At 38.0% G+C, this 13035-nt stretch overlaps 1 protein-coding gene and 1 pseudogene across 4 annotated transcripts in view; one reads left to right on the forward strand and one right to left on the reverse strand.

Moving 5' to 3' along the window:
• Positions 1-13035, forward strand: part of LOC112826779 (NEDD4-binding protein 2-like 2) — a 111759-nt gene that overhangs the window by 71025 nt on the left and 27699 nt on the right. For 2 of the 4 annotated variants that reach the window (XM_025875068.2, XM_073894713.1), the window contains 4 exons: positions 4228-5981; positions 8381-8466; positions 9475-9518; positions 11593-12049. In XM_025875068.2, the coding sequence (XP_025730853.1) occupies positions 4228-5981; positions 8381-8466; positions 9475-9498 (1864 nt within the window). In that variant the 3' untranslated portion in view covers positions 9499-9518; positions 11593-12049. Of the gene's footprint in view, positions 1-4227; positions 5982-8380; positions 8467-9474; positions 9519-11592; positions 12050-13035 lie in introns of those variants that run through there. The other 2 variants (XR_012378826.1, XM_025875072.2) reach the window with 2 other exon arrangements.
• LOC112826781 (U6 snRNA-associated Sm-like protein LSm8) lies at positions 2480-2770 on the reverse strand (annotated as a pseudogene).

The raw sequence follows: 13035 nt of genomic DNA on the forward strand, positions 1-13035 counted from the left end.
GGCCTGGTCCACATACTGGACCAGGTATGGTAGCTGTATAGAGCTTCATGGTACAGAACTAGTCCAAGTCGTGGGCACACTTCCCTGTGCACTCAGTCTTTTGATTTTCATACTTCTTGGCATTGTGTTGTATTTTCAATTGAAATTCCAATCCTTAGGTTCTCCTTTGACTGACTCTTTTAGCAAACTACCTTAATAAATTGCCTGATCTCCCAGACTTTGATAGTTTATTTTTTAAGACACCTCATTCTTTCATGATCCATGTTAACTTCTCTGCAGGCATCATGAATTTTCATCATTAGCAGGTTTCTACTACCCTTTCTCTAAGTAGCTATCAGACTGTAATCGATTCAAAAAACAAAAGAACCTTGAGGAATATTGGCAAAGCCCTCATCTTCTCCACTTTCTAACCTCAGCTATAAGGACAGATTAGCTTATTGGTTCAAACTCTGAATTGAACTTTGAGACAACTGATTTGGCAACTCTGTCTCCAAACCCATGCCTTTCATAGGCTTCTTTCTCTGTCTCAGTAAATGGTCACTTCATCCCTTCAACTGTTCAGGCCCAAATCCTTTTATTCATATTGATCTTTTTCTTATACTCTATACCCAATTTATTTTCAAGTCTTGCTTGTTTTCCTTTAAAATATATCCAGAATGTGATCATTTCTCACTACTTCCACCCTGTGACGAGTAAACTCCAGGAGAAGCCCCTTATGCCCATTTGCCTATCTAAAGTTTTAGGCCATCTACCCATTGCTCATATGGAGCCTTGACATAAAGCCTGATTAGGGAGATGAGTTCTGCTCCACACCACCTCCTCTCACTTCCTGTTGTTGTTTATTATTTGCTTTGATTCAGAAAGAGAGAGAACAAGAGAAAACTCTCAAGTCACTACTAAGTGATAGTAGGAGTCAAGGCCCAACTGCTGTTTCCATGGGAAGGACAGCTGAATATCTCTGTGTTTATGTATATGTGACAGTTTGAAGATGAATGGAAGGAGAGAAGAAAGTAAGAGAAGGGAAGTGTTTTTATAAAATTCTCTTTTGAAATTAAGAGGCAGTTTTGCATGATGGCTAAAGAGTGTGAACTCTTAGAGACAGTCAGCTTTGGTCTGAATCCTGCCAGTAGCCATGTGACATTGGGCAAATTCTTTTTTCTTTTTCCAGTTCTATTGAGAAACAACTGGCATCTATCATTGTATAAATTTAAGATGTATAGCATAATGGTTTGATTTATGTATATTGTTAAATGGTTATTACAATAGGTTTCGTTAACATTTGTCATGTCATGTAGATGCAATTTTTAAAAAGAAAGAAAATCCTCTTTGTGATGAGAACTCTTGGGATCTATTGTCTTCACAACTTCTCTGTATACCACACAGCAGTGTTAACAATAGTCATCATGTGATACATTACATCCCTAGGACTTATTTACCTGATAACTGGAAGTTTGTGCCTTTTGACCCCCTTCCTCTAATTCCTCCCCCACCAAGACCCCACATCTGGTAACCATAACTCTAATTTCCTTTTTTACGAGTTTGGTTTTTTGTTTTGTTTTGTTTTAACTTTCCACATGTAAGTGAGGTCATACAGTATTTGTCTTTCTCTGTCTCACTTATTTCACTTGGCATAATGCCTTCAAGGTCCATCCATGTTGTTGGAAATGATAGGATTTCCTTGTTTTTAATGGCCAAATAATATTCCATTGTATACAGCTTCTTTATCTCTTCATCTCTTAATGGACTCTGGTTATTTCTGTCTTGGTTATTATAAATAATGCTGCTATGAATATGGGAGTGCAGATATCTTTTTGAGTTAGTTTTTTTGTATCCTTTGGATGTATTCTCAGCAGTGGAATTACTGGATCATATGGTAGTTCTATCTGTAACTTTTTGAGGAACCTCCATAATGTTTTCCACAGTGGCTGTAACTAGGCAAATTCTTTAATTTCTCTTTTCTCAGTTGCCTATTGGAGATGGGGATAAGACTAGCATTTGCCTTCCTGCATATCATTGTTGTGAAGATTAGGTGAGTTAGTACATACAAAGTCACATTGTGGACATTAGAATTCCTGATAGCATAGGGAGTTAGAAGCATTTTTGTGATGAACCATAAATATCTAGTAACCCCATTTCCATCGATTAGGGTTCTCTTTCCATGTGCTGTGGAGAGCTGTTTAAAGCTATACATTAAGTGCTTTCGTCTCCACAGAATCACCAGTCCTGGCATGAGTCTAAAGTCCTCAGTATATTATCATTTACTCCAGTACATAAGGCAACAACAAGCTCTACCCATTCTTTTCCTCCTTTTTTTTTTCAAGGAAATGTATAAATATTTTAATTTATATATCATATTACAATGAATCAATATGGAATCAAAAGTCCACAATTACACATTCATAAAAATTCCATACATCATCCTCAGAATAATCAGTTTCTATACAAAGATTTATAGATGTCCAATGTATGTAATTTTTCCTCAGTGTGCTACAGAGTTTAGAGGTTCTGCTCAAATATTCCCCAAATCAAGCTCAGAATCTGCCTCTTCATCAATTTCTCCAATGACCGCAACATAGTCACCTCTTACGATGTATAACCCCAGCACCACATGTTCTACTCCCTGTGAAGAGCTGAACGCTTGTTCATGGCTTTCATCCAAAATCAAATTAATGGTCTGGTCAAACCCTTTCAGTGTTCCCACAATCATCCTTCCCTTAGAAGTTATAACTGCAACAGTTCAGTTGATGTAGTTTTCTAAGGAAGACGTCATGATGCTCGGCCCCGCTGCTCTGGGCAACACCCATTCTTTTCGTCCTTTTCCCTGCAATGGGATGGTTCATGTTTGGGCAAAGAGAGTGGAGTTTGTTTGTAGTGTAACGTCCTAGTTTGTAGTATGAGTTTCATTAACTTACTGCACCTTAGCCTTCTGCTAAAGCTTTCAGTAGAATCAGCTAGAACTGACCATGAGGAGTTACTGCCAAAGTTTGCATTCTTTACTTGACATCCTTTTCATAGAAGTCTCACCACAAGTGCTTCTCAGTAATTTAGCATTTCCTAATGTTCTTTCTACGCTAACATCCAGGAATGTATAAACAAGGACAGCAGCAATTAGGTGACAAAGAACAAGGTGTTCAGGGCTCCTGTCTATTGAAAATTGCCTGACAGCATGGTATGGAATAAACCAGGCCAGGGGCCAGGGGTAGAGTGAACAAGTTTGTTTGTCCAACACCCAGCCAATCAACTGAATTCTTTCCTCATTGTTTCTTTTGGCTTCCATGTTTGTTTGTTGGTTTGTTTTTCTGTTCTCTATCCTGGATTTTTTTTCCCTCAGCTGTGTCTATTGTCCTTCCCCCCACTGCATTTTACTATGTCTCTAACTTTCCCTTATAGAAGATAAGTAGACCTTTACATTCTAAATTAGAAAATGTTCTAAATCCTCTTTTTTCTGTTAGGATCAAAAGATTATCTTCAGTTAAGGACTGTGAACTTTTAGTGTGCTCAATGCGAACACTATTGTTCTTTTAGGTAGGATAATTTTTTACTGTGGAATTGTCCCTGGCATTGCAGGGCGGTAAACATCCCTGGCCTCAGTACCAAGTGCCAGTAACACATCTCCAGTCATTGTGACCACCAAAAATGCCTTCACACATTTACAAACACCTCACAAAGTAGTGGTAGAACCTCTCCTTTAGAACCACTGCCAGGTATGCAATTAGAAGCATGTCTGCAAACACTGGACTTTGCTGCTTGTCATCAAATATTCTTTGTAATTTGATGGAGCAATTTAATTGCCAAAGTTTTCATGTCTAGTGAAAATCTAGCTATTAAAGCTACTACAGTTGTCCCATTCTGTGACTATACTAGCTACATTTTTCAAAATTCAAGACTTAGGAAAACCAAGATGTTTATTGGTAGGTTATATATATGATATTTTGCATATATAAATAATGTTTTCTCAAGAAAAATACTAGGTTTTCATAAAGTTACTGGTTTATGAAACAAGTATGTGAAAATGACTTGTAAATTTCTTAAAGTGTACTCATTTTTAATTGAGAGAATTAAAGTTTTTCTTTTAAAAAGTAATTTTAAAAAATACTGCAAAGTACATAATGCTTTAGAATCTCTTGTACTAATGATTTGTGACTTTGCACAGTAAGAGTATAATGTTTTAGTTTGCTAGTGTTATACAAATAAGTTATAAATGTTCTTAATTCTTTTATATTTCAGAGAAAGAGATTTGAAGAAAACTGGTCACAGGCTCAGCAAAACCAAACAGAAGAGAAGCAGAAAAAGAAATAAAAAGCAGAACAGTCATAGTAAAATCATAGAGGAAAACTCATTTGAAACCTTAGGTTATCACATGCTAGGAGATCAGGACCCATCTCAAAGTGAAGAGGAAGACTTGGAAGACACCAAAAGAGAATCGGCATACACTTACACTGGTGGACTGGGAAATGAACAAGGAGATTTAGTGAACAGCCACAAAGATAAAGTATGGAAAAGCATAAATCCTGAAGATAGTTTTCCAAATGTTGTATCTGTAGTTGAGCTGGACAATACACCAAAAAATTACCTCCCTAAGGAAAACAATGATTTGTTTCAAAATATGTCATTGATGTCAAATGAAAACTCTGTTACTTGCCCGACAATGACTCAGAATCTTTCCTGTGTAGCAAGTGTTGGCTGCTCAGGCATGAGGGTAGGAAAGCATCCTGGACATAGGCATCCCACAGTATCAGACATCCAGGGCAGATCCACTGATGTCCCCTGCTCATTTATGCAGAAGAGAGAGAAGGTAGATAAAAGACTCCAGAATGAAACAATTCTGTGCCATCAGTACGGGTCCGGAACCTCAGAGAAAGGTTTAAGAAAGGAACAAGGAGTAAATGCAACTAAAAGCAATTATTGGGCATTTTTTTCAAACAATCTATCTGATGAAGAATTGCAGCTGGGCTCTGAGAGACAACCCTGTTTGGGGAGCTGGCCTGAGGGACCTCATAAATTTATATGTGAACAAAGACCAAAGAAAGATAGATGGCAAAGGCTGGCCTCTCCAGACAGCAGAGGACAATTGATTACATTGATCTCCTCTTCTGAAGAAACTTCAGTACCAAGAAGCAGTCCAGAAACATTGGTAGAAGAGAAGCTATTGGTAGAAAATAAAGATTTGTCACCCTCCACTGAGAATACAGATTCAATCATAGCAACAGAAACGAGTATCGTTAGAAGCTGCTTGCCTAAACTGGATATCCCAGAGAGTGACTTGTACTCCACAAAGAATAAGACGAGGAGAGAGAAAAGGATTTTCAATTTGGCACCAAACTTTAACTTACTGGCACAGAACTCTATCAGTGTAAAAGAAAGAGGGGAATGTGGCTTGTTGACAGAAAGCCATGGACTGAAAATTATTTTGGAGGAAGAAAAAGATAGAATTTCAGAAATAAATAATAAAGAGGAGAATACACAGAAACTTACAACCTTTAATCATCATCCATCATGGTTTTACTTTGATATTATCGAAGATCCTCCTCTAACTGTTGGTAGACCATCTTATTCTCATTACTTGACATTTAATAGACACTCTGTGTATTTTTACAAAAATCCTATTCCTTCTCTTGTGCTACAATATACATCTAGCTTTCGGATGGTATCTTTTACAAGCAAGAAATCATTTTTGACGTTCAAATCTCAAACAAGAGTAGATAACCAACTAAGTGACATAGGGTTTAGTTCTTCAGCAATTTTAAGTAGCCAAGCTGATCCTTTGTACTCTTTTAGGGTCACTTCTGATCTTCACCTTTTAAATGAAAGTTTTGATGAGAAGCTGAGGACATGGGAAGAACCTAAGCTGTTACAGTTCTTGCAAACTGAGGATAACCAAGATTTAACAAGCACTGGCTTTGACGCCCTTAAGCTGCAATTATCACAAGGGTTTGCCTTTCAACTAGTGAAGCTTTTTGGATCCCCTGGAGTTCCGATGGGTAAACTGTGTTTATTCGCTCCAAATAAAAAGTCAGTTTAACATATATGAGTAATTTTGGAAGTGTTTCTACCTTGTGTTAGTGATTTCATGCAGTTAATTGATCTCATGATGCTTTTCGGCAGTGGAAGTAGAGGACCCTTGGCAAATGGTGCTTGGTCTTCAGAATCACCTGCCTGCCTCCACCTCGAGGACCGGCAGTCTTAAATGTCTTCGAACACTTAGAATCCTTGGACTCTCAATATAAATAGACACTGAGAACAAAGGATGAGGCAGTCAAACAGTAATTATGTAACAAATAGAGATGGGTTGCCTTTTTAAAAAAAAATCTATTTTATACATTTCCCTTATTTGGCACATGACCCTTTTCTTTCTGATTCACAGTATGACTCGTAGATATGAGAATAGTAAAGAGGGGGGAAGAGTGAAGATTAAATGATAAAAAAATTTTGGAAATGAAAAACCCACCTGAGATTAAAACACATTTTGTGACATCCTAAGTAACATTCTCGGTAGATTTCTTCTAAATAATAAACATATTTAAGATGCTACACGTCTTAAACAGGAAATGGAGCACATACCCCATTTTTCCTTACCTGTAAATCAGCTGCAGCGTCAATGATTTCCTAGAGATGAATGTGTCCCCTTCCTTGGGGAAAGAAACTGTAAGTCAGGAAGTCACAGCTCCCGTCCCCACAGTTCTCTTGTATCTTCCTGATATTCTTTCTTTTCTACACCTACCGGGTCCCTGGGCCCTGCTGTCATCTCACAGCTTATTTTCCAGAGGTTTTTACTTAGCCCCGAAATTTCTGCTGGTCTGGACAGAATTGGTCCTCAGAACCCAGACCCAAGATTGGCTAAGTCTCAGGGCGAGGGATCACAATTAAAAACCTGCCCTTGAGATTCTAGCATTATGTCTATCATTTTTGTAAACTTTGCCTATAATCACATCTTAAACTGTTTGCTACGATATGCTATCCTGCTAGAAGCGCTGAAGAAATACACCAATTAAAAAAAATTAAACTGCATTTGCTATAGGGAATTTTAAATGATAAGTGAAGTCATTTTAAGTCAGGGGTCTTAGTCCTAGGTCCATATTTTAAAATTATTTGCAAAAATTTTTGTGTCATTCTGGACCATTTTTCTGAGACAGTTCATAGATTTTATCAGCTTCTGGGGCAGGGGAGAGGGGGTGGCAGCGCATGACTCAAAAAGATTAACAATCACTGCCTTAGATCAGCATCAGAAAGCATGAAGGCACTGGTGTGAAAAGATTCTAAACCTCCTCCTCCCTTGAATGCACAATACCATCATAATCAACAATAATGATCAAGCATCCATTAATTAAGCTTTGGAAAGCTTTCTAGAGGAAATAGACCTCATTCATCAAATAGCTTACCTTCTAAATGGGGAGACAAGACTAACACAAAACAAAATTACTGCACATAGAAAATATAAATGACAAGCTTATGAATATTTTATGAGCGAGGTTGGCAGTGCTTAAGGGATTGTTGAAGAGAATATGGGGTTATGGTTTTTGGGGGATGGCTTCAATGTGGAAGTGAATTATAAGCAGTGCTTATACAAATGTGGCTTACAAGAAAAATATAGGGAAAGAATTTCACGTTTGGATACAGTGGGTGCTTAAAAAAGGAGAGGAAAAAACTGTAAGTGGAAACTGTCCCCTGATTTGTTTGGCCAGATTGGACAAGTAAAGTCTGATGTATCTGTGGCCCGTGGCCTTGTAAATGAGGCAAGGAACTCAAATGAATCCTGGTCTTAGGAGGAATTTTATAGTAAAGCCACATACAAGCCTGAAGAAACCAAACTACCTATGTTGCCAGGGATATGTGAGTATAGGAAAAATATTTTGTGTGGTTTGGAAGGTTGATATGTATATATCAGTGTTTGGACTTACTTGTGACCATCTTAATTGTCTGTGAGGATTTTTCCCCCGGACTCTCTTATGGGGAAGGAACAGTTGGCAAGAAGACTAAACTTGCTACAATTGCAATGTTTATACATGTCACCGGAAAGAAAAGATGACTACCTAAATTCTATGTCCTGTGACAGTACCACTTAAAGCTATTACATATACAATATGTATGTTATTATATAATATGTATGTATTATTGATATATATATTTGTACTTAATGAGAATATGAGCTATGATACATAGCATTTTACATGTATACATAAGCATTTTTATTGAGTCAGGATAGTGTTTACTAACAAAGCCCTGAGACAAAGTAACTCCTTCTTTAGCCACCCATGAGATATCTTCCAAACCAGGCTTTTACCATTATGTCAGTCTAAATAACATGTTTGCATATCTTCACATTTAGGGTAAAAGTCTACATGACATTAGAGATGAAATTTGTTCCCTTTTATTTTCACAGAATCTTTGTTGCCTGATGACTGTGTGGTTTCCCTTGACTGGAAGACACTGAAGATGATCTACTTGCAATGGAAGACATCAGTAGAGGTATATTTTTATGGCTTTCAAAGAAGACCTTCTCTGATTTCCTTAAAACACACACACACACACACACACACACACAACAACAACAACAACAACAACAAACAATTGGGGAAAACCTGATCACCACATGTAATATGAAGGGCTACATCCCTTATATGAAATTAGAGAAGGACTGTGTGTGGATGGGTGGATAATACATGCTCTTTCAATTTATCCCTAAGAGAAAGTTGCGTTTAATTCCCCAACTCTGCTGCAGTGTAGGCTGGGATAAGGGCCTACTGTGGATGACTGACGTGCCCAGTTTAGGAGAGCCCTTTCTTCATTACATCTTTTCTCCTCTCCAGCCCTCAGTCTTATCCTGTTATGATAGAGTAACAGCTGCACATTAGATTCGTATTACTTGACTTGGAAGCCCCTCATTACTGGTATTTTCTGTTGGTCCATAGTGAGAGACATGACTATTCTGACAGGCTGTTAATTTTCCAGGTAGGTGGAGGAAGACTAATGGGGAAGGTTAGAAAGGTAATAGAAATTCTGGAAAAGACAGTGCACTACATAATGTAGTGGGGAGAGAGTTGACATTAGTTAATAGTGATTTAAATGTGCCCAGAGGCAATGTTAGGGGTACATTATGAGAAATATGGTAAAAGCAAGGTTTAGTGAAACAAAATTATATAGTTCAGGATAGAAGGTATTTCTTAACTGTTCAAATAAGCACAGCTGTGGGAAGAGTAGATTTGTTTTGTGTGCCCAGTGAGTAAAACCAAATACATTTTTCTAAACTTCTTATTTCTTTTCATTCCCCATGGAGAACTTATTGCTGCCCAAACACACACACACACACACACACTCATCCACAACCCCAATATTTTAAATGTTTAAATGGACATTTGTGGTTATTAGGTTTCCTTTGCCATTTTGAGAATGTTCCTACATGATTTAAATGATGCAAACTTAACCCCAATGCCAAATATTAATCATTATTATATGTGTTTTAATTATAATTTCTAGAAAAGACAGAAGAAGATTGGTTAAAAATGAGAATTTCCAGAACTGTAAGTACAGCTTATTCCAGAGACCTCTGTATGATCAGAAGGAAGTGGATGTTGACATTATTTGGTTGTAATAGCTCTATGTACCACAATTGAAGAGTAAATATAAAAAACATAGTCTGTTACCATAGCAACCCTGTGTGCCATTGCACATGTGATTTTCCATTTCCTTTAATGTAGATCTTTTTGTGAAATACAACAAAGCTTAGGTTGTTGTTACCAAATTTATTTCCAACTTTATTGGTTAGAACATATTTTAGAGCATTCTGTCAACACAGGGTTTATGAGGAATTACCACCCCCGCCCCTCTGCCCCAGATTGTTGTGTGATGAGAGCTGGGAATTAGGGATATAGGTTATATTTAAATATTAAAAAATTCTCTAGGAAAGGAGGTAAAACATGTAGACAGACTCACATTATATTTTAAACTTGACATCAAGCTAACTTTAAAATAAACACATTGCACTTTTTTTTTCAAATGCCTAAATTATGAAATAAACACAGCTGCTATGATTTTAGTGTATATGTGTCTGCATTTGATAAGAATTGAATGCACTCTGCATTTACCATATGTTTTCTTTCTTCTTTTTAATCTTATTTCTGAGAGTTTTCTGTGTTTCCATTCCTCAGTTAGAAATACACATGTACCCAGTAAAAATGTTTTTGTGTCTTTTAAACCTGGTTCTGCTGCAAGAAGGAGAAGGACTAAAGGTTTGGGAGAAGAATCAGAGATTTGGAGGGACCGCTAGAAAATGTGGGATAAATGTAGTCTGAGGAGCGATAAGAGGCCATGAGGAATTCCAGAGAAAGCAGGTGAAGAAATTCATTTATTCAGTCAGCAAATATTTATTGAGTTGCCTCAGTTCAGACACTGTTTTATACCCAGAAGCTCTAGCAGTGAAAATGGTCCTGCCCTCATGGAGTTTATGTTAGGACTGAGTTAGGACGGGAGTGTTTTCCCTCCCCACTCCATGAGACACATGGCCCCACCGGGACACCAGTACGGGCTGCGTGCAGCCAGCTTGGACATATTTGGCTGTGGCCAATTTGGGAGTCTTTTCCATCTGCTAAATTTGGATGTTTTGTGTCAAGGACACTTTCTGGAGGATACTTTTGATTTTTATATTCATCTTCCACATTCGTGCTAGACTGCCTTCTGGTCTTCTCCTACAGAGCAGTCACCCCTAATTATTAATCTTTTCTTGTGGGCAGATTTACGAGCGTTGTAGCTATGGACAGGTTTTTTTTATATATATAATGAGAACATGCCTCCGTGTTTTGTGTCTGGCATAATGTACGGATTAGTGGACCTCAAGGGGTAGATAGAAATGTATAGAGGGAAATAGCAGGAGAATGTGGTTGGCTCTAGGAGCCGCAAGTCCCAGCCTGTTTCAAAATCCTCTTCCTGCTGGTCACCAGGGGGTTTTCTTGTCGCTCAGGGAAGGAGGTGGGGCCCAGTGCTGGAAGGAGGATGGGTTCCAGCTTTAAGCTATTGCTGACTGGCTGGCTGACCTTAAACAAGACACCCTCTTGGAGCCTCAATTTTTTCACCTGTAAAAAAACAGATTTATAATAGCAATCTGTCATGGGAATATTAAATGAGGATTAGCGAAACAACTTGTGCAAAGTACTTAACATAGTGCCTGAAAAATAGTAGGCTCTTAGAAGGGTTAATTCCCTTTCTCTAAATATCTCCTTGGGTTAAAGCATTGTCTTTGAAATGTCCCAGGCAGAACAGAAATTATCTAGGAGAGCAACACATTGACTCCATAAGCTTGGTAACACAGTTGCATGAATTAGTATATTTATTATTAACTTTCTCATGTAAATAGCTGGATCCTCAGGGAATGGGACAGAGAACAGGTTTGGATTTGGAGACAGGAGGTCAGGCACTGTGAGGGAAACTGACCCTCTCAGATGAGGCAGGACCAGGCAGGGGATGGGAACTGTGGGAACAGAGTAAAGGCCTAGATGCCAGGGGAGTGGCATAAATAGGGAAATAGCCTGAGAAACTGACAGCAGACTCCGGGTAGGTCACTGTTTGTCTGGAATTGTTTGGCCTGTATTTTGTTTGTAGTTGAATTCTTCGGTCTTCCTGGTGCCGTTGAAGATGCTGACCATCAAGAAAGACTGCTCAGTGCCCACCCAAAGGATTATTTCCAGCGATATACTCATGGGATACCAAAATTGGTTTGGATAATCTGTCCAACCGTTCTTGATTAGTTATCTGAATAATAAAAAAACTCGACAAAAGAGGTAACAACTTGAACATTTTATTACCTAATTTTGAAGATGTTTGCCCTACTTTAATTTGTTTTATGGAAGAAAATAAGGCACGGAAGACTTTAGTAGTTTATTTTAAAAATTGCATCAGGATGGAAGGGTAAGGCCTTATATCCAAGTATGGTCTGTGATTCCATTCCTAAAATTCTAAAATCCAAAAAGCTCTGAAAATCAAAAGCTGTTTTTGTTTTGTTTTGTTTCTTAAATGTTTGGCATTAAAATTAAGTTGGGAGCAAATAACTTGACTCAAACAGGTTAATTTTACTCCTTATTTATCCTACCTAGTGCGACCATGCATACATTTCATTGCAGAAATATTAATGTATTTAATTACCATGGGCTGCCCAGCCCCCACTCAGAATGTAAAGTTATGTACATATGCACATACACACACCCTGTATACAGACAAACACCCACACACTTTCTGAATTCTGAAACAGATCTGACCTCAAGGATATTGGTTAGGATTGTGGGACTTGCACCATACTACAGGTAACTATCTTTTTAAAATTCTGTTTTAGTTTAGTTGTATTTAACAAACTTCAAATGTGAAAATTCATATTTGAAAAACTGAAGCCAGGGGTGGTTACTCACTGTCCAACATGTAGGCATTTTCTTACTCCCTCTGTTTTCAGAAAGGGAGCCTGTATTGTCTTGTCTTACCTCCACTCCACCCTATCCTGTTTGATCTCCAGGGAATAAACCTCTGGGCTTCTCTAGGAGGTGGGCAGGTGCCTGACTCTGGATGCTTCTTTTTGTTTGTTCGCTTGTTTTGTTTCTTAAACAGAATTACAACTGACCTTCCTATTTAGAGCCTCACCTCCAGCCCCAAATAGTCTAGTTCTTGAAATTTTAGGTGTTATGCAGGGTAAATTGTGTTGACTCACAGCTGTCTACAATTCAGGGTTGTTTTCTTTGCTTGTTTGTTTTTGCCAAATTAACACTTGGTCTTTGCTCTCCAGTTTTCAAAACTTTGTTGCTGTAATCTTCTCTTTTTTCTTATAATTTATGCTTAAATATAATAACAAAATAACTGCCCTCCCAAAACATTTCAGTGGGGTTTCAAAGAGGGCGTGGCAATTAAGTATTTGTGTTCCATCTGCCATCTTTATTGGGAATTGAGGGCTTTATTTAAAATAGCTCTATTTTCCCCCTTCTGCTCATTTCGTACAGCTTTAGTTCATCTTTCTACCAGACGGTGGGTCTGTTCCAGATGGAGACCAGGGTCTTCAGTGTT

Source organism: Callorhinus ursinus, unplaced genomic scaffold (genome assembly GCF_003265705.2).
Source record: "Callorhinus ursinus isolate GAN/ISIS: 27379988/994484 unplaced genomic scaffold, GSC_fseal_2.0 scaffold7, whole genome shotgun sequence".
Classification (NCBI taxonomy): domain Eukaryota; kingdom Metazoa; phylum Chordata; class Mammalia; order Carnivora; family Otariidae; genus Callorhinus; species Callorhinus ursinus.